The sequence below is a fragment of the Erithacus rubecula genome (assembly GCF_903797595.1).
Source record: "Erithacus rubecula genome assembly, chromosome: 12".
Taxonomy (NCBI): Eukaryota; Metazoa; Chordata; class Aves; order Passeriformes; family Muscicapidae; genus Erithacus; species Erithacus rubecula.
Window position 1 is genome coordinate 10,732,107 of NC_136664.1, and position 22,171 is coordinate 10,754,277.

At 36.6% G+C, this 22,171-nt stretch overlaps 1 protein-coding gene across 6 annotated transcripts in view; it reads right to left on the reverse strand.

Annotated features, from left to right (window-relative positions):
* Positions 1-22,171, reverse strand: part of CHD9 (chromodomain helicase DNA binding protein 9) — a 76,060-nt gene that overhangs the window by 23,045 nt on the left and 30,844 nt on the right. For all 6 annotated transcript variants that reach the window (XR_013775618.1, XM_079316214.1, XM_079316215.1 and 3 more), the window contains 15 exons: positions 18,817-18,928; positions 15,721-15,870; positions 14,550-14,618; positions 14,406-14,461; positions 12,984-13,101; positions 12,373-12,459; positions 10,993-11,130; positions 8,699-8,820; positions 7,232-7,475; positions 6,015-6,191; positions 5,028-5,171; positions 4,665-4,920; positions 3,636-3,846; positions 1,470-1,665; positions 548-715 (listed from right to left, as the gene is read on the reverse strand). Coding sequence is in view for 5 of the 6 variants with exons in the window: in XM_079316214.1 (XP_079172340.1) it covers positions 548-715; positions 1,470-1,665; positions 3,636-3,846; positions 4,665-4,920; positions 5,028-5,171; positions 6,015-6,191; positions 7,232-7,475; positions 8,699-8,820; positions 10,993-11,130; positions 12,373-12,459; positions 12,984-13,101; positions 14,406-14,461; positions 14,550-14,618; positions 15,721-15,870; positions 18,817-18,928 (2,248 nt within the window). In the remaining variant the exon portion in view is untranslated. The remainder of the gene's footprint in view (positions 1-547; positions 716-1,469; positions 1,666-3,635; positions 3,847-4,664; positions 4,921-5,027; positions 5,172-6,014; positions 6,192-7,231; positions 7,476-8,698; positions 8,821-10,992; positions 11,131-12,372; positions 12,460-12,983; positions 13,102-14,405; positions 14,462-14,549; positions 14,619-15,720; positions 15,871-18,816; positions 18,929-22,171) is intronic.

Consider the following 22,171-nt stretch of genomic DNA (forward strand, 5'->3'; position numbering starts at 1 on the left):
AAACCCTGAAGTTTTTTTCTTTTCCTCTTTCCCATCTTTCCACAACCCAACTGTGTCTTATGATCTATAAGCCTACATCTGGAGTATTAAAAGCTATGAGAACAGTCTAGCTGACAGCTGAAATAATAAATTAGGTGCTTACAGTACATATTTTTAAAAGTATGCCTTTTTTGGCTGTTCTCAACATCATGACAAGCATGTTAAAAAAAAATTTAAACCGCTCATGATGGGCTGTTCATATTTACATTACAGTAACACGTTATCTTAATATGAGAAGATACAAGGAAGCAAAGAGAAACTTTTATCCCTGTTTTAACTTTGACATTATCTACCTTGAACTTTATGAGGCAAGAAACAGTGATTGATTTATCAGAGTAACTGACTAGATTTAAAATTCTATCAGCTATATTGCTAGTCAACATCAGAAAACAGAATGGAAATGCAAATGACAGAAAAAGGGAAAAGTGGCAGCTTCTGTAATTTAATGTAATTCCCACATGATTGCAAAAGCAAAAGGAAGGTTATTTCAGGAAATAAATCTACATACACCACCAACACTGTTTTCTCTTCCACTCATACTCTGCAAGACAGCCTTATCCAGTCCCAGTTTGAGACTTGCTCTGTCAAACATCTCTCTCTCATAGGAATTCCGTGTGATCAGTCTGTAGACCTTCACTGCTTTGTTCTGACCAATCCTGTGGCATCGGGCCTGAGCCTTTGGAAGGAAGGGAGGAGAGCAGTTAGAATTTAGACTTACCTAGGAATAACACACTGATCTTTTAAAAACCTGTTTCTGCTGTAGCCCAATCCAAAATCAGGAGCATGAACTTAAAAGAGGTCAATACACATTTAAGCAAACAGAAGCCACCAGACATTTTCCATATTGTGAACAGCTTTCTAAACACAGTGTAGCAAAAAAAATGCAGATGAATGACCTGTGCCGAATGCTCCTGACTGGTACTTCCCTTGCAGTAACACCAGTAAAAAGACCTGCTAGCTCCTAAGTCAGCTGATCTCTTGATACAAGCGGTAAAGGAGTTGCAACTTGCAAATTATTTCAAATTCAGCATCCGATTCCTAGATTAGATTAATTAACTTTTTTTTTAATGCGTATTAACTTTTTCTCTATATTGTATTTCAACTGAACACCTCTATTTCCATAAATTGTGTTAGTGAGTACATACCAAATATAGCCCCTGGACTCACAGTGTTATCAATTCTTAAGGGTTTTAACAAATCACTGACTCTACCTGTGCCATATTTTTTTCAAAAGTAACTGATTTGAAAGAAAAGTTCCCAACTAAATGAAATCTCTTCTGAATTGAAGGCTTTGGAAAATTTTAAGCACACGTCTCAAAAACATGCATGTTTTAAAATTATGTGTGTTCAAACAGAGGCAATACTCAAAGTGACAAATTTTTATCCACCGGGTTTAATTAGGGCTCTCTATCACGCTCAAAGAAACTTACCTGCAGGTCATTCTGGGGATTCCAGTCAGAATCAAAAATGATGCAGGTGTCTGCTGCAGTCAGGTTGATGCCCAGGCCCCCAGCCCTGGTGCAGAGGAGGAAGACGAAGCGATCCGAGTCGGGTTTGCTGAAGCGGTCGATGGCAGCCTGGCGCAGGTTCCCCCGCACGCGCCCGTCGATCCGCTCGTACAGGTACCTGCAGAGGGCCACAGGCAGCACCCTGAGCACAACTGCCTCTGGAACTTGGAGGGCCACTGCTTATATAGTTATTCTTCACAGTGAAGGAAAGTGACTAACTCTGATTAGCAGTGAGTAACATAACCAAGAATCATGTCAGAACCTGCATAGCTGTAGTACCCAATGCCCACCAGCAAGTACAAGCAATGAACATTTTAGAACAAGTTCTGCATTTTGTCCACTAAGCAACTACCTGGCTATACCTGTATTACTTAGTTGCATTAAAACATACCCTAACCTGAAGTCCTGTGTGGACACTCAAGTTTTTCACATATTATCCTTGAATCTCTGCCTAGGATCACAGAAGCAGGACAGTGAACTCTTGTATTATATAATGAACAGTCTGAACACATTAAGGGTAACCAAGCAATCAGCAGAAACCAGAATTTGGTGAGCTGTCATTGGACAAGCTGCATATTGATTCTGTAAAGATTAAGAGAAATAGAATAAAAATGACATGACAGCACCTTTAACAGTCTCTATCAAGGTTTCCTGGAGCAAACCCAGAAAATTTAAGCCTGAATTAAAACTGCCATTTGTTACCTTTGACAATTACAAAGACTGCTTTGAAACTTCTGAAATCAAGCAAAATGCTTAAAAAGGGAGCAATGCTTCTGTACTTGTAAACTGAGTAAGATGCTCAATGTGTATCTAGTAGTCAAAAAGCCTCAAACATTTTTCTTCTCATCAGCCATAAAATGGCACAGCAGATAATCCACAGGACCACAGGCATTCTGGCAGGCAGCCATCTATCTCCTACAGGCCTAAATTCTGTTAAGTGCTAAGTCTGATCATGTGTGCACTCCAACATTTCTAATCAAATGGCAGCACACAGCAAATTTCAGCTTCTATGGATTTCAAAAGATTCCACCTGTAGATATGATTCACTGGTCTAAATGTAACAACACTGCAGAAAAAGGAACATTTTGCACACTGAATTTTAAGTACTACTATGAAGTTAAAATTAATCTTTAAAAAAAATAGAAAGTGTTGCTCTCCAAGTTCAAACTTTTAATATCAAACTATCACTTAAAGAGATACTAAAATAATGTATTATCCAGTATTCCAGTATCTACTGCAGGAAGGCTTAAGATGAATTTTTGTTTTTCAACATGTTAACTCTGTGTTACTATGATGTGGTTCACTTAAAATTATACTTCAAACCAGTATGTACATTGCAACAAACCCACTGGTAAAGCAACAAGAACTTAGACTTGTTATAGATTTTTAGGTTGATAAAACAACTACTAATTGTAACCAAGTTTAAGGTTCAAGGTTTTACACATTTATTTAGTCACATGCTCATATAAGCATTTAGTTTCCATGGAGCCAGTAGTCTGTAACAATCAGAGGGTGCAACTTCATCTGATGGAAAAAGCCAGCCTAAGTAGCAGGTTTATGGCTGGCAGTTCAGCTCAGCTGCAAAATTCAAGCACTTAATTTAGCAAAGACAGGAAGAACATTTGCACTTTTACATCAATAAAAACCACATCCCCAGTTGTTTAACACTTTGTGCTTATATTCCTTTGAAAGTAAGGAGCTCCATCTTGGACCCATCTGGTCCCAGTTCAACACTGTGTAAGTAAAGAACACATTCAGTGTTTCCTGGGCTTTGGACAAGCAATCGTAAGTGTGAACTTACCTGGCTCCTGATAGAAGATTTAAAAACAGTATATACATAACTGAATGTTTAATGAAAAAAGCAACAGACTGAAGGCACATGGTTTACTCAAATTGGACAACCTCTCTAGTTTTTCTTGGAAGTTTTTAATTGGTTGTGAATAAATGATCACAGAACATTAAGTTACACAATGATTAGCAAACAGAGAAAATAGAACTCCCAGCTTTAGTGTGCTGCTGGCATTAATCCTGCACTACCATTCACAGAGAACAATATCCTATACAGAATATATGGAAGATGAATCTTACCTTTTATGTATAAGGTAATCCTCCAAAATATCAAGGCAGCGCACCATTTGAGAGAAGATAAGGACCTTGTGGCCTCCTGCTTTCATTTTTGGAAGAAGCTTATCAATAAGAACCAATTTACCAGCAGACTGGATCATAGCTTGCAGGTGGAAGTCAGGAGCACTTGGACTATATGTTTCTTTAAACTCTCCAAGGATCTTCTCTTCAGCACCTATCAAAGAATATATTTCCATATCCATGGATGTATCTTCACAAATATCTCCACATTTGTTCAAACCCACATTACCAAAATCAGTGCTGTACTCTAAATATTCCCCGTTAGGCACTGATGGGCACACAACAGCTCTGGATGGATATGAAATCTAAGCAAGAACATCTATTTTATCAGCTTTGAAAACAAGTATTTAAGTTTTTAAGCAGAACACCATAGAAAAAAGCACCTTGAATGTGGTGAACCCTCTCCTCCAAATCTCAAAAACTGAAATACTTATTTTCAAGTGTTGTATGTAAAAAACTAAAACAAACAAACAAAAAGTTAATTTCCCTTTGTGATACTTTAAATGGGTCATGAGTCTGCAAAAAAGCAGTATTTTGAATACTTCTAAAACCACAGCCCAAACTTTTGGAGCATAAAGTGTATTTTCTTGCAAGTCAGGAAAAACACCAGTTATTGCTATGTGAGAAAGGCAATGAAGACTGGCAGATTATAAAGCTTGAAAGAAGCATTCATTTTAAAACTCAGATCTAAAAGTTCTTGTTCACACTCCTTTTAAAGAGCTGTGCCATTTCCATGAGATAACTGCTTCTAAAAGTGCTGTGAAATCCTACAGAAGTAGTTCAAGCTTCAGGCCTCAAATATGCAAATATCTCACAACTTTGTCTTGTGTCAGTTAAAAACATGCTTCCACCTAATCCAATCCTTGCAAAATCCAAAGAAAACATTGAAAAATTACCACAAAACTATTACATATTTTAAATAAAAGTAAAAAGTTTAAAAAAAAAAAAAATCTATCCTTATCCTGCACTTACCTTTGATGAGATAAGGGTGGTTACAACACTTTCTGAGTTCCATCATAGTGTTAACCAGATTGGGTACATTTGCCTGCCCTGCTCCCTTGGATAAGAAAGCAAAATTTTTCTCCAAAATTGCTCGGTAATATTTCTTCTGAATATTAGTTAGTTCTACTTCAATTATGGTTTCCTCCTTAGGAGCCAGCTTTTTTTCTACATCTTCTTTTAATCTCCTGAGCATCATGGGTTTCAGGATAGCCTGTAGTTTCTGAACCTAAAGGAAACAACAGTTTGTTGGAACATCAAAAAACATAATACTACAGCCCAATGAAAAGGCTGAACTCTAAACTCCTGAACTCTAAAGCTCAGATGAACTCATACCTGTTCCTCTGTTTTAAGGTCTCCAAACTCTTGCATGAATGTAGATTCAGCAGGAAAACGCAATGGTTCCAGAAAATGAAGGAGGCTAAATAATTCTTCTACTGTGTTCTGCAGTGGGGTACCTGTTAACAGCACTTTGTGCTCCTAGAAAAGGAAAAAAAAACCCCTTACATAACCTTATCTGCACTGATTTGCAAAAATGTTTCTGTTAAGTCTGAACATCAAAACCTGAAAATACAAGTTCTGTGTGACACTAAGCACATAGGTAATACAGACAGCAGATTTATTAAAAAAACACCAATAAGTACTTTCTAGTAGCTTTCCTTTAAATTTTCCCTTCCTACACCTGTAATGAAGGACTGAGTGAACACTTGAACTTTGCCTGTAATATTCACAGATTTATAATCCTCCCTCTCTACAGTGGGAAAAATATACACTGACCATGTATCAAAAAGCAACACAGAGGACTTCTGAGAACACACAGGAAAGTAATAATGAAGCAATAATAAAATGCAAAACTAGTCATGGTGCATCTGATACATGGTGGTACCAGCATTTAAAAATCTTTAGCTGTATAAAATAAGAACTTAACTACTGGACTAGACAATCAGTCTATTTAGAATTCTACTACTTGTGTGCTTTTATTGTTAAATGACTTGCTTAAAATACTTTCTGAATTTTAACACATTGCAAAAAAACTAAAACAAATTTTAAATTATATTTTCATCCTAATCAAAACAAATACTATAAAACAGTATCATCAGAAATAGATTGTGCTTACAGTGAGAACTTGCCACATTTTGTTTAATCACAAATACACCAGCATAAGCTATCAAAACCACATATGTTTGAAGAGTATCAGGAATAGTTATCTCTCAAGAAACACTGCTTCAGAGGTCTTTTTGGGCATGTAAAGCAAATTTTAAATTTATTATCATACTATACTGAACTCAAATCAACCCCAAAAAGTGAACTGTAGTTACTCACAAGGTTCATTAATTTTAGTCCTTCCAGAAGTTTGCAGTTTTTGTTCTTCAGCCTGTGAGCTTCATCAATAATAACACACCGCCACTCAATTGCATTTAATTCTGGGCACCCACCAAGAATCATTTCAAAAGTTGTGATAATGGCCTGGAACCTGTAGGAACCTCGAACAATACGGCCCTGGAAATTCATCAACACACACAATTTAGTACATTCCCTCCCATCTACTCCATTTAAAGATCTTCTGGTTGAAATTCTGCCAGGAGCCAGTCACTGGATTTTACATTATAAATGGCTTTGTCCTCACACTTAATAATCTTTGTAACTCTTTAACTAATACTAATGAGTAATTATCCATGGAGCCAAGTCCAGTATTATCTAAGCAACAGAAAAAATTGAAACCCTAACCATCTAATAGAACTGTTTCAAAAGGTGCATGTAGATAAAACCCCATTTTTAACACTGAGAAAATCTGAAAGAGTGACAGGAAAAATTCTACAGTCAATCAATCAAAATATATGATGTTAACACAGTTAACAGTCATACAGTAAATAATCACAGTATCACCTGAAAACGTTTTATTCAGTTTACTCCATTGGTCTGACAAGGAGAACATGTAAGACCTTCAGCAAGGCAGTAGAGAATCACTCACTAGGCAAACAAGATGTCATTTTGATATTTAGCACTAATTAATAAAAAGTTCTCAGCTTTATCAATTTTGAAGAAACCGTGACAATTATTCTTTTTTTATGTACAACATACAAAAAAGGGAAAAAAAAACCTTTTAAATTGTCAGATTTTTTCTCATGTCATTTAATGGTATGCATTTCAGAAAAGCCAGTTAACACCAGCAAAAGGAAACCAACAGCTACATAAAGGTAGCAGAGCTTAATCAGTATTATTTTTTTTCTCCCTGCTCTTCAAATTGAGGACCCAACTGCAACCATCTGTGTACACTTTAATCTCCACAAGAGCACCAGCATCACTGCTATTCACTTGCAAAATTACTCAGCACAGTGAAACAACACATACATCTTGCTGCAAACACTGCCACTGAATTTACCCAGTAAGCATTTGCTGAAGATGCTCATATGTAACATCCTGGAACATGAAGTGACTTTCACCAAGATAAAAACACAGATATGTCAAGTGCCCCTGTCATTGCTGCCACCTGAGCCATGTTTGGGGTGAGCTACTGCACACAAGTGACATGACAATACCTGGGAGTCCCTGAAGTACATCTCATACTGCTGAATCATCTGCCTGCTGATCATGCTGCCGTGGTACACCACAACATTCAGGTCAGTCCACGTGCGGAATTCCCTCTCCCAGTTTGTTATAGTGGAGAGTGGGGCAATGATCAGGAAAGGGCCTCTTATACCCGTCAGGAGGATTTCATACAGGAATGTAATGGACTGAATGGTTTTGCCAAGGCCCATTTCATCTGCTAAAATGCAATTTCGCCTGAAAGCAAAAAATATTTATTTGTTACTATCATCAACTAAAGTACAGACCCTAAAGCTGTTACTAACATGAACCATTTACAAAAACAAAGCTCATATATACCAGTTTACAACAACAGTCAAGACTAAAGCACTGCAAAAAGATCCTTGAAAGCATTCCTGGGTTAAAGTGAAAAAATGTGCACAAAACCTTTGTGTAAAGCTTTGCATCAGGTTTAGTACTGTCAAAACTTGAAAATGGAATGTTCTGTGAAGTTCTCCTACAAAAATATTCCAGAAATATTCTTTTGGGACTACCTTTGCCCTCATTAAAGGAATTTAAATTAAACAGGTTTTCTACACGCACATTCACCTTGACAAACTCCTAAAAAATTAACAAAGATTCCCTAAAAATCACACAGGGGAGGTATCCCAGCTGCACTCACATGAAAGGAGTGCATTAAGAGCATCATTAACAAACTTCCCTTTTTGCTTCCAGAACTAGACAGATGCTATAACTAAATAACTGCATGAAGCACCAGTCCATGCTTGCCTTCAGCCATACACTCCAGCCCTTCACTCTATCTGCAGATGTCACACAGCCCTGCACTGCTTGGATGAGAAATAAATTCAGATTTCCTTCTGCAGACCAATAACACACTTGGTAAAATGCTACACCTGCTGCCATCATCTCTAAAAGGGACATGCAACTGGTATTTTGGAAATACAGCAAGCATAAAAATTCATTAACAGAAAATCAACTTAGAAACAGAAAATACACCATTCTGGACAAGATCTTCCAAGTGATTATATTTCTGTTCATACCACATAGCATTAATGGACAAAAGTGAACTTTATCTTAAAATACAGATGATGCAATTATTTACTAGCCTTACTTTTGAAGAGAGGTAACTTTATTGTACTATTTCTAGCACTCATTTTAGAAGATGCAAGTGTTTACCAGTTTTGAAAATTGTGAAAGCTTGCACTTCAGTTGTTTTTGCTTTAATTTCCTCAAAGCCACTGAAAATTTATTTTCAATTATGTTAGTTGCATTATTTTAATATTTTGCTTATTTTTGTAAATTCTTGCACACCCAAAGGGAGAAATTTGTTCCAGTTGCATCCTTTTAGCTACAAGCAGAGAAACTGCAATAAACTTAATTAAAATAGTATTCATTCCCAATAAAAGTGATTCACTCCATACATTTAAAAATCTACATTAAAAAATATTCCATTCATATACCTATTGTACCAGTTGAACAGGAGCCAGTTAAGTCCTTCCAGTTGATATTCCCTGAGCTGATTGCCATTTTTATATTCCCTGGACTGTTCTATCTTCTTCCAGGAGTTTGGAGGTGGTCGGTCCTTTAAGGGAAAGATTAATATATGTACAGATTAATACATGCTTTAATTTTCTAAAATATCTAACCCCATTATTTTATGAGTGTATCATTTTAGATGTACATTGTTATTATTCAGCCTTAAAAGTGAAGTGTCATTGTTAACATCAATTACCAATTAATATTCTGCAGAAATCTGAAAATTGTATTTATTTTTCTCTGTGAATTGCTATTTTAAAAATTAATTTAAGTCTACATCATAATCAAGCAACTTGTTTCTAACAAATAGAATACAAATACTTTGGCAGGAACAATATGGCACACAAATTCATTTATATATGAAATTTCAAGACTACATGAAGTTTCACTTTGGCAGCTCTAAGAACAGGCAGCTGACCTACAAGACAGCCAACTGAGCACTGGGATTAACATCCCTGAAGCCTTAAGCAACTCTGGAAGCTGATGCTGAAGCAGTCTGGGCATTGTTATTGTGATCTTGCCCCCTCCCTTCTGACTTGCCCTGCACTGCTAATCACTCCATCCCACTGCCAATGCAGGAAGCCAGAGCCAGTAGTATAAAAAATAAACTTCTGAGAGGTTCAGCGTCCTGAAGAGATTTCCCCAAGGGATCAGATGAAAACAAGCCTCAGGATGGGCAGGGTCAGGATACAAAGGCCATGACAAAGCAGACAGAGTATTGAGGTGTATCACCTTCAGGGCCCTCAAAAGCTAAGGAAAGTTGAGAGGCTATGTATAAAATATTGATGTGTATATACACACACACAGGTTCCCAAGGCTGGAGCCAGCACTGCCTGGCCTCTAGCTTAGTAGCCAACTTAGAGGTGAAATCATGCAGTTTTTCACTGATACTAGGTAGGATTCCAGCAGAAAACTCTTCTGATAGCTCCTTCATCCCAATGTGAACAAACTCACACATTCAAGTGAAGTAATTATAGCAGGAGCTTTTCTCACCAGCTGTACTTCCCCCACTCTCCCTCCCCATTTCCCAGCATTTAAAAAAGCCTGCATTCACTCCAGACTCATGTGGCCTTATGTGGCAGCTCTGAATTTTCCATGTGAATTCTCCCTCTGCCCTGGCAGCGTCAGCATCACCTGAGCCCAGGTCTGGGTGCAGCAGGAGCTGTCCCTCCCCAGCAGCTGTGGCTTCCTCCCCTCTCCCACCAGCTGCCATCTGTCCACTCCCCCACACCCAGAGCAGCCACACTCCTGCTTGCAGGGCTGCAGTCAGCAAATAATTTCTTGTAGCTGCTGGAGCCTGAAGCAAAAATACTTGTTGCTGATGCTGGGATGACTGTCAGTTGTACAGTTGCGCTTTAATCATCTTTTTCTTTCACAACCAAATATGGTAATAGAGGTATAAAAGCTCTTCTTCCCACATGCCAAAATGTCAGGATTTTAAATAAATACTACAAAAATGAACTCAATATAATATGAAGATGTTAATCGTGACTACTGTCATTATCTGGAGATGGAAAAAACCATTAAAATAAATTCCAAAGCCTCCAAATTAAAACACTGTGCATATTTAGTTATGTAAAAGAAGTAAGTTAGAACAAGTGTTGTACTACACCACGCAGGACACATGTCCTACTCTGACAATGACATACAGGACTTGAAATAGAACTATTTTGCTTTCTCCTGCTCAAGGAGACAGAAGACTGATAATTTCAAGATAAAACACATTTCTTAATCACACGTATTTTTCTTCCTTTCAGCGAGCTCTTTAGCGACAAGAAGAAAAATAAAAGCAGGAAGAAATTACAGAACCTGTTTGACAGATCTCATTTGCCAATTCCCTTCAGTACTGAAGCACAAAATTTAACTCTCCTCTCTATAAAAGGCTGTTAATACATCATCCTGGTTTCTGTTCATTTTAAAGGTGTTCAGTTCTGTGATACCCAGTTTCAACATGTGGCTCATGGCTCAGTTAGAAACTCAGAAAATCACAGCACTTCAGTTTTTTCCCTAAGCAAGAAATTTTATTTTTTTAGAGTAACAACTAAGATAAGAATATTTATCTATGCCTACCTGAATATTTCATTATTCCTAGGTAACAAGGCACACAGATGCTTTACACAGCATGTCAATAAGCCTTATGTTTTAACATAGGAGTTTAAAGTTGGGAAAACCAAGTCAGATTTACCAAGATAGACAAGTAAATTAGATATAATTTTACCAATCTCCTTGAGTCAGGCCTGGAAGCTTGCAATTGTTCAAATTCTTCTATTTTTGCTTGATCTACATCTTCTTTCAGCTCCCACGTACTGTCTTCATATGGCAATGAACACCATTTTACTAAATAGTAAATAACAGGCTGCAGAAGAAAATTCTGAATGTTATCAGTTTTTAATTTAGTATACAGACTGTTAATATGCCTTACTATTAGAGTAGCTTGCTTACATAAGAACTGGAATCAAAAGCACATTTCTGACTATCTTTTAAATGTTCCATGTAGATTTCTGTTATCTACCTACTTATCCTTGACTCCCCACACTCTGCCACTTTTTAGATGCACATGTCACACAGCTCAGTAGACCTGTGGAGTGCTTTTCCATCCCACTTACCCACAAGTCAATCTTGCTTTAGTCTCAGGAAAGAGAAATTACAGTATTTGTGGTATTTGTGGAAATGGGGCAGGGTGGCAGAACTAACTACAGAAGTGCTACCCAGGACATTTCCTCCACTCTCCAAATCAGGCTACCTAGGCCTAAAACACAGCTTTAGAGCTCCTAAACCAAAGGGCTTACCAACAAAACCCTGATAAAGCTTTATAGGCTTGATTAACAACATATAGAAAATATTTTTCTAAAAGTTTAATAATGACACATCTGATGCATACAATGAAAAGTCATTCTGATTCTCAACACTGCTTTAGGAAGATTAATGAAGAAATCACTGGGTGAAAGTCTGTTCATTTTGCTATGCACACAAGCAGAATAACCATTATAGATATTCCAAGAGCCTTAATCAACAACTTTTTTCTCAGTCTTTGATCTCCACTTGTCTCAGACTCTTTCTCAATTTTGGCAATTTAATTGCTAGACTTGCTTTTTTGTTTTCTTTTTTTAATCTCAATGTTTTTGCTCTGTAATAGCTTTCCATAAGAGGTACCTTAAATTAAAAAGCAAAGTTTTAATAAATACAGAGGGAAAAGTTCATTGGTAGCTATCAAAGCTCTTCAAATCACTGGTTGCCTAAAGCTTTTATTGCCAGTGACCCCACAGCACTATCAGAGAGACAGGACAGTATATGGAATCAGCCTTTTGATGGAACTTTGATGGAACTCACAAGGAAATTATTGAACCTCATATTTATGCCAGTCAATACCTAAGCTTTGCCTACTATGACCTATTAATACTAATAAAAATACAAGCTATTAAATGCTGATTTCTCTTTTGAATCCACAGCTAGCACAGGAAAGGACAAGACTGTCGTGTCTCACGAAAAATATTACTGAAGCTTTCAAATCATTAAAGTGTTACTCTGAGATGTGATAAAATCACAATTGTCAAACATGACTTGGAGCTGGATCTTTGACTTGCTTTAAGGCATTTACCTCACCAGTGTCTTTATCTTCACAAAGAGACACTTCTAATACCCGGTCTACTTCAACATAGTCAGGATTAAAAGGCTCCTCTTCCATCTGCAGTGAAAGATTAATAAAATCAGTAGAGAGGCAAAAATAGCTGGTATTTGCTAACACTTGGTCTCATCATATACAAAATTAATTTGGTAGCTGGAAATTATTGAGGGTTTTGCACAGACCTTAAATTCCACACCAGCCCTCTGCACACACCCCCTTGGTTCTCTTGGGCAACACTCACTGAAGAGGGATTTGACACTAGATCCACTCATTCTGGAATGAAGTGCTGCAGAAGCTTCTAGAGAAGCTAGAGAAACTAGCCATACTGACACAATCCTTCTCTCCTAACCACTTCTAAATAGCTACTCAACCAGTTCCACTTTTAGACCATATAAGTCAGGTTAGTTCAGTGACTTCAGAAGACTTGCTTCTTTAAACTACATTAAATAACCCACTCCCTGCTGCAACCAATACCAAAGGCTCATTTTTAGTTCCTAATAATCAGCTCTTTTATATAAAAGCAAACTACTAATCACAATTTTACAAGGAAAAAAAAAATTACTTAATTTTTATTTCATACTCACATCTGCAAAAAAGTGAGCTCTTTGTGCTTTCCTTACTTTGAATCGCTTTATTTTCTGCTGGATTCTTTTATCCTTTAAAAGCTGTTGTTCTGTGGCCCACTCACAGTGGAGATATGAGCTAAAATCACAGAGATTGACATTAACACATTGGTGAAAGCAAAGCTTACTATCTATTTTTAAAATAACAGTTAAAATAACTGAATCCACCATAAAGATCAAAGATTCATTCTTCTAAATAATCATCTTGCAGCAGTAATGCAGGTAATGCAGTGTTTTTTAGCTGGAATCTGTAGAACTCTATAGAGTCACAAATTTCTTTCATGTACTATTATTTCAAGAGAACTTAAGTCAAGTTTAAAATCTGACACCTCTATCAGAAGGTACCCAGAGGTAGAAAAGCTTTCATACATTGGATCTGATTTTCACATGTGACCTCTCACAGGCACTGCTGATCACAGCTCAGCCCCAGGAAAGCTCAGGAGGAGCAGCAGAGCAGGAGAGAGAAGGGCAGAGAGGAACCTGCCCTACCCTGGGCTGGGAGAGAAGCTCTGAGTCAAAGGAGGAGGAACCAGCAGCACCAGTACCTACAGCATCTACCTGCTCCCCCAGGAGAGCCCCTCTGAAATTACATCACAGAAGTACATACACTTCTTCCTCACAGCCTCTTCTTAGTGTATTTTTATCATTTTTTAAGCTTTCTAAAGATATGCTAGAAAGAACGAACAGCTGGGGATTACTCATTTTCAGATGAAAAGACAGATTTTACTTCTTCAGAAAAACACAAGGTAAATGGTTTCCAACAACATGTAGAACCAGAGTTTCAAACAAAAAAAAAAATTATGGCAGAAATCTGATTAAATTATTCATACATGTAAAATTTAAAATAAGCTTGGATTTTTGGCATCAAGAATTAAGTAGTGACAGGAAAACAGATACGAAATTGAAAATAAAAAAGAGAGAAATTATTTTTTCTTTTTTTTTTATTTTCCATTTTTGATGTAAAATCATTTCTATCATAAGTTTGGGGTTTTTTTGAGACAGTAAGTCCAACTACTACATCAGCACCTCCTAAATGCATGACAAAATACTTTTGATTTAAATTTATGAAATTGAAATTTGCCTCAGGCATGTAGCCCCTACTGAATTTAATAAACATATCTTCTAATTTAATAAATATAATCTCTAGAAAATTCTGTTCTTTGGTGAATAAGGGCTGCCAGCTTATTGGACAGTGCTAGTTTCACAATACTCAATTTTAAAATTATTACTACCATATTACAGATTCTTAGAAATGTAAAGATCAAACTGGAAAAGAAAAATCTCAATAGATGACAAATAACCTTCAAACAGTACAAAACTTGAGTACATAAATATGATGCTAAACAGTCAACATATTCAATGAAATAACTTGTTAATACTTACTAGTTCTTGTATTTGACAAAAAACTCTTCTGTGTCTACTGTCATCCCAGCAGATACCTGGAGAAGGAAGTTCAGGGGAAATGTAAAATGATAGATGCAAACCATTTTTTCAAATAAATTATTTTATCCCATGACAATCACTTACTTCTTTCTTTATTACCCTGGAGGATAAGATTTTGTCTACAATTGCTGCATCTTCTTCACTTGGATTTTCCTATAAACACAGGAAAACAATATTATAAAACTACAGTAAATGCCTTCTCTCTCAGGCTTCAGCATGTGGCTTGTCAGAAGAAGAATAAAGGTAAATTTGACCTCTACCAGCAGCATTCCCTAACAGGCTGGGAGTAAAATTTAAAATCCAGGTCTCTACTCAGAAAGATTTATGTGCAAAACCACAGTAAGTCTGGCACTTCCAAACAGTATCAGCTGCAGGGATCACCTGCCAAACACACTCAGTACAAGCACTGGGGATTCTGATGCTTGCCAGACACTGGGAATGCCCTGCTGAGTCAAACTGATGCACTGGACATACCCAGAACTTAGTAACACACACAACTGGAGAAGAACTCTGACTGCAAGTGGAAAAAGGGGAAAGAAACCCAGCACGTGGCAAACTCAGTCTGATCCATCTAGTCTGCACACAGGTTACAAACATGCTGTGGAATAAGAGAGAGGAGGTCATGGCTGAGAATTCCAGCAGGGCTCACAAGAGGCACAGAAGGCTCTGCCACAACTGGGCTGTGGTTCCAGAGACAGAGGTGATCTGTAAAAGTTGCTTGCAGGAGTCAGTCACCTTCCCTCTTGTCTGCTTTGTTCCCAACTATACCATCATTCTCCTTCCCCTACAACTGCTGGCACTCTTTCAAGCATCTCAAACACTTTTTTCCTGTTTCTCCCCTGCTACTCTGTTTACCTTGAATGGCTTGACACTAAGTTTGAACAGTGAAGTGTAAATCTGAAAGGGCTGCGGGGAGAGGAGGCGTGTCCTTTTTAAATACCTCAGTAAGCAGAGATTCCCCTAAATAATTTGATGCTTCTGTAAGTTATGGTAACATTAGAAGAGAGCTTTTTCATATGCCTATAAGAAGTTACTTGAGACAGATATATCCTTAGTCTTATTCTATATTTCAATTAAGTCAACAGATGTTTCTAACACAAAAAAAGAGTAAGAAATAATTTCTTCTCTTTTTCAAGATCTTAGCAAAATGTTACACTAAACTGTGGCTTAGGAATAATAATGTATTCCAAGTTAAGAGCTTTATTTACTTGAGACAAACAGAAAGTTCCCACAGACCAAGCCAATTTTTACTCACCACAAATAACTGTAAAGGCTGTTCAGCAGGTAAAGGGGCAGAATTCTTCTTGATTTTAACAGAAACTTTAGCTGCTTCTTCTTCTGATTGCTTCCCTTCTCCTTCTTCAGCATATTTTTTCCTTTTAACTTGACGATTGGATCTTCTCTTCTGCCATGCAGGAGAAATAAAAGAGATAGAGGTTTTAGCCAAAATTTCCCCTAACATGAACTACATGTTTTGGGGCACTCTAAGCAATACTTCAGCTGTACCTAAAACCAAAGGTCAACATCTGATAACAAACATGAAACAAGGTACCTCTGTTATCCACTAACATTAATTAAATTGTTATTTTCTCTTTCATGTAAGCATAAGATACTTTTAATTTTAGTGTTCAAAAGCAAACATAAACACTCTTCTCAGAGTATGGGAGCAAAGCTGATACATAACAGATCTCCCACAAGCACCAGTATTTCAACAGTGATTTCTTAATGCAGTGTAACAGCAGAGTGCTACCTTCAGAATCAGAGGGAAAGATATAAAATAAGCTGACGTGTCTCTAATGGTGCTATACAAAAAATTATGGAAATTTTCACTAGATCATATTGGTCAGATTGATGATGAAGTCTGAAGGATAATCTAGTCTGCTGCTTTGTTAAGGTCTGTATTTTCTCCTCCACCTTAATCAAAGGCTTGTACAACAGCATTATTTGGCTTACTTTGCAGTTTCTCTCTCTAATCTTTCATTCTGGTTTCTGCAAGAATCTAAGGACAACAAATTCCAGCTGAAGAAATTATGTTCAGTCAAAGAAAAGAATTCCTCGTCATTCACAGTTTCAAATACTTAAGATTATTAGGATATTACATAACATTTCCAACCCCTCAGTACCAATAAATGAGACACTGCCTATTTAACCATAAGATTAATTTGTAAATTGGATTCACTGGATAAAAATAGCAGTATCAAACTAGTCAGCTAACATTTGAAAACACTATAATCTGCTTTAGAGAACTGATCATCACTAAAATAAAAACAGCAAAACAAAACAGTCTCTACAAAACAAATTTACTATATTGAGCTAACACAGAAAAGGTTATTTTTGTGCAGGAAAATCCAATGCAGGTTACACTGCAGTACTCAGTTGGGAGAACAAGCTGTGAATAGGACAAAACCCAAAATCCTGTGGTCACACTGGCCTCTGCAGAGCACATATTCAGTAACAGTGAGATTGCAGCAGAGGAACTTTTCTTCCTCACTGTTAATTCAGCCCTTGGTCTGGTTGCTATCTGGTAAAAGATGTAGTTGTACTTTAAGAACTACATGACAAGTACAGAGCTGAAATACTATGGGTATAGTACAAGTCAAAGAATGGCTATGACCATTCCTCCAGAGAAGCTGCAAAAATGAAACTCATTCATAAGCTTTCCATAGGTATGTAGATTACCTATTCTTCCATAAAGCTGTGTGCAGCATTGAGTGTTATCACCAAAAGGAATTTATAAAGACACACTAATCTCACATTATACTTAAATCAGTAATAGTTTGCTGACAGAAGTAGGTTTAAAAAAAAAAAAAAAAACAAAAAAAAACAAAACCAGGTAACATGAGCAATGCAAGATTATGTAACTGGCATTTTCAATTCTTCTCACTATGTCTTTTCTTAAAGTAAGAAGTGATTAGCAAAACATCAACATATGTTCTCTAACACATTAATACATAAGCTGAACTGTTTGGAAAAAACCTTTTGTATTTCCCTGAGCTGAGAACTATGGCCATAAACAAATGGCTCTAAGACATAAAATGAAGTAGCACCACACATTTAAAATAAAATTTAAAAATAATCCCTCTATTTAAGGAAGACACTTAATGTAAAACTAAGCATGCAAAATGAATTAGGGGGGAAAAGGGTCTAAAATTGCCCCCCCAGGGCTTCAAAACAGCTATTTGCAACAGAAATTAGAAACAGCTCTTTGAAAATAAAATCATGAACATGTTTGAAAACTAAAGAGAAAATGAATTCATGAAGTAAAGTAATTGATGTTCTTCCTCCTTCTCCCCAGTTCCTTCAAAGAGAGCAGGGCAATGCACTGACATTCTGCAGTGAAAGTTATTTCTCTCTCACCTATATCTCACAATAATCAGTCCTGATTATCTCTACCCTCTTTTCCCTTCACACCTCCAGCAGGTGATTTCATGATAAGCCCAGGAAAGAACTGATCTTCAGTCTTTTATATTACATTTGTTGGCCTATAAATTTATATCTATCTGATAACAGAACACAACTGAAAAGTTACAGATCCTTTCAGGCAACCTTTACCAAAGACAAGCTATCACTTCAGTTAATGAGAAGTCATTCTGGGAAATGGCTTCTGATCTCTCTTCCCCTCCAGCATTATTATATGTGAAACACCAGAGGGCAATTCAGTATCTCAATTTTTTGGACAACTATTATCAACTAATGCAATTAATTTTTACTCAACAGCACCTTATTTTGAATGCTGATTTTGCCTCTGTGGATGAAATTGCCACAGGATAAAAACCTGTGCATTTCCAGCACATAACCTTACTTCACTGGAGATTGCCCTAAAGCAAGAAGTTATAATTCTGTTAATAATGCAAACATAAATAGAATATAACCTCTTATCAACAATTCATGCTTCTTTGTGCACAAGTTTTAAAACTAATTAGCTGTATTATTATTATTTCAGGGCAATCTATAGAAAAAATGTGGAAAGCAAGTTACAAGACAGCTATTTCTCAAGGGAATGACTTGACCCCTTCAATTCTTCATCTGGCACTTCCTTCAGAGGTATTCCACAAGCAACTAGAGCCTATCAGCATATTGATCATTGCTGCCTTCAGATCCAACACTCCAAGAAATCTGTTCTTTTATTTTCTACAGAAGCAGAGGTCAGGAAAAAAAAGCCACATTAAAGCTTGTAACAACCCTTTTACAAGTTCTCAAAGAGGCAGCTTCACTGACAAATGTCCTCCTGTCTGTTAGGCAACCTCTGCATTTTCCCACTCAGCCAAAGTGTAACTTTCTGTAGAGAAGAGAAAAAGATCTGCAGACATAACACAGGGAAATTTCTAAATGTAGAGTATCAACTACTTACCTGTGAATCTTCATCTTTCAGTGGCTGCTGTGGAGTCTGCTTAGCATCAGACAATTCATCTGAAGATTCGTTTTTCCTTTTCTGCTTTTTGCCCAGTGTGATGATCAGCTTTCTGTCAGAAACAAAACCCCAGCCTCTGAGTGAATGCTGTACACCAGTGTGTGGAATTCCAGGATCAAATCACTAGCAATTCCCATATTTTCAATAATAACTTGGATAGCACCACTGTTTGAAAAATGAGTAATAGGTCTCAAATACCTTACAGCAGACAGTATTGTTCACTAGTGTTGGTAAGCTTCTTTCTCTACAGTTACCTTGCTATCACAAATTCCTAATTATCATGCACATTTTAAATCTTTACATGAGAAACAAAAATACAAAATCCAACATTTAAACCAACTGACAATGGTAAACTACACAAAGTTAGCAGAGATACCATCTGCAGATGACAACACTAAATGATTTATCGTAAGAAAATTACCATTGTGAAATGTAGCTTCCCTTATTTTTATTCAAAAAAATTAACTCTGGACACAATCTACAAATCACTCAAAGCTGTCTGACGTGCAAAACTTCTATGCTTAAATAAGTCATTCACTGGTAAAAATAAGGGAATTGAACATATCTTTTTTTGCCCTTAAAAAACAAAAGAAGCCATGTCCAAAATCTGGTAGTTTCATCTGTAAGTAATCTTAGAACCTATCAGAGTGTGTTAAGAATCACCATTGTGCTGAATAAAATAGTTAAACTCTAATGCAAAAGCATCAATTATTTGTTTGGATTTAAAGATTACACTGTAAATCATGATACCAATTTGTCAAATCTGTTTCTAACTAAAGGGTGTAAAAATATTTTTCCATATTTGAAAATGTGCCAAATACACTTCTCTAAATGTGTTTACAGTGGCACAATTGTAGAATAATGACAAACTATTCAAGAAAATCACAAACAGAGAGCTGTCCTAAAATATCTATTTATATAGTCTCTTGCAATCAGATTTGTAATAGAAAGTGACGAAAGTGTTCCAGCATACAAGCTGCTTCTGCCATGTTACAAACAAATTAAGTGCAAGACTTTAGTCTTTATACAGACAAGTTATTTTATAGCAATATAACATCAAATATATTGGTCACCTGATGAGAATACTATTGGTGAGAATGTAATGGTTGAAACACAACTCACTTACTTCTCTTTGCAAATGTTCAAACAAGAGAAAACACATATATTTGCAATGTCCAGACCAAGAGTTCACATGGAACATAAGCATCTTAAATTACCAAAACACAATGGAAAGTTTAAGCAACATGCAATATGACTTACAAAAGATTACAGGTATATCTTTAAAAGCAACAAATATTTTCATTGCTTTTCAATATTTAATCATTATGTACACGCAGTGGAAAGGCTAAAAATCCCCATAACCACAAAATATGTTTCACTCCAATTGTTTTTTTTTTTTTTAACTTCTAGAACAAAGTGAACAGCACTGATGGATGCAGGTTGAAATGAAGCTTTAGTCAGCATAATCACAGACCTGCTTGTTCACAAGTAAATTCTGGTCCTTGGCTTTTCATTAGATGTTCTCAGGTTAATTATTACTAAGAAAACATGTTTCATAATCACAGAAAAAAAATTCAGCAATGAACACACTGATTTCCCTACTGAATTCAAGGTTAGTTTGAGCATTTTTTCCCCTCACTTATCAAGCTCTGATTAGGAATCATTTTTCTTTTTTTCTCAGTTTTTATTTTAAGACTTGTATTCTCGGGTATTTGTCCAATATGACACTTTTTAGTGACGGACTTGGATAATCACTTTTTCCATTTTTATCTCACTTTGTTTCATAAAATTTAAGTGCAACATTAGCACTTGTCACTAATATGTCAAATTAGCTAATATATTCCAAAATTATGCAGACAAGGCACACTGCGATTGACCTTCTGAAATTGTTGCTAAATGGAATTCTGAATGCTAAAATTTAACATGCATTTAAAGGGAAACCTGGTAAACTTATGAGTGAGAATTTCCTGGCAGATCATTCATGTAACAATATCCACCCCACCAAGCTCCTGGTTTGCATCTTGAGGGTTTGGAAAAATGGTAGGAACTATCAATATATGTTCTCCCTGCTCTTACATCCTTTTGAAGAAAAAGGGTAACTGAACATTGCTTAATCAAGCAAGTGATAAATTACAAGCCAAGCTGGAAGAGGTCTTGGGAAGACCTGCAGTTCCCTACTTGAAGCAAACTTCAGAGTTTTTTGCTGCTCAGCCCAGTTAAGTTCCACTTATCTCCAAGGCTGACAGCTGGCAGGTACCTGAGCAATCTGTTCCAAATTTTGATCCTCTTTTGTGAAATGCTAGATTAAAACAATCCCTAAATGCATGTTGCATTTACAGTATTTCTATCTGTGCAGCCAGAGCCCATTCTCACTTCATGAACTACTGTTTACTATTTTAGGCCCAAGAGTCCTCTGGTATTCTAGAAGCACAACATTAAGGGATATGGGGTTTACTATGGGTTCTAGTGGAATCCATTGATTAGCTGAGGATTTTAAGGACCTTCTGCTTCAGAACATGGGAGTATCTTGTGATTAGACTCCATCCTTCCTTGCACAGTTATTCCCCTCCTTTGCTTAATTTTAGCCCCTCGAGTTCACCTCTTGCTCTGCCCCTGCAGCCTTACACACAATATTCCATCTGTCACCTTTTGTGTCTTGCTTTGCATTCCCTACCCTCAGTACTGCAAAAGCATTACCCTGAAATTTTCTGAATATCTCTGCATGCTGTAGATCAGAATGTTTCTTCTATATGGATATGGTGCCAATGAGAGAAATAAATGCAGTTCCACTTCCTTCTGATCCAGTGCCCAGAATCACAATGCTCCTTGCTATCAAAAGCTGCTGAACAACAGTATGGTGCTAAACTCATACATTACTATCAGTAAAAATGCAATCTGCTCATATTTTGGCCAAAAACTTCTAAAAAAATCTGCTATGTGAAAACAATGATTTTCAGAAGCTTGTAAACTGGATGAATTTTGTGAAAAATTTTCATTGAGTGAACAAGTTCTCTTGCCAGTTTATAAATTTCTGCATGAAAGCATGAAGATCTTTGGCTAAAATCCCTTTTTCTACCCTGAAACAAACTGTTCTGAACAGAAACCATCTATTCTGTTTCTATGAAAAGTTAACAGCACAATGTAGACATGGCATAAATAATATCACCAGACTCCACTCCAATTTCACTTTCTCTTGCCTTTTAAAGTTTATATTTATCTTATTACATAACATCTATAAATATTTCTACAATTAGACGTGGTAGATTTCTTCAATACATATTTTCTTCTATAATTA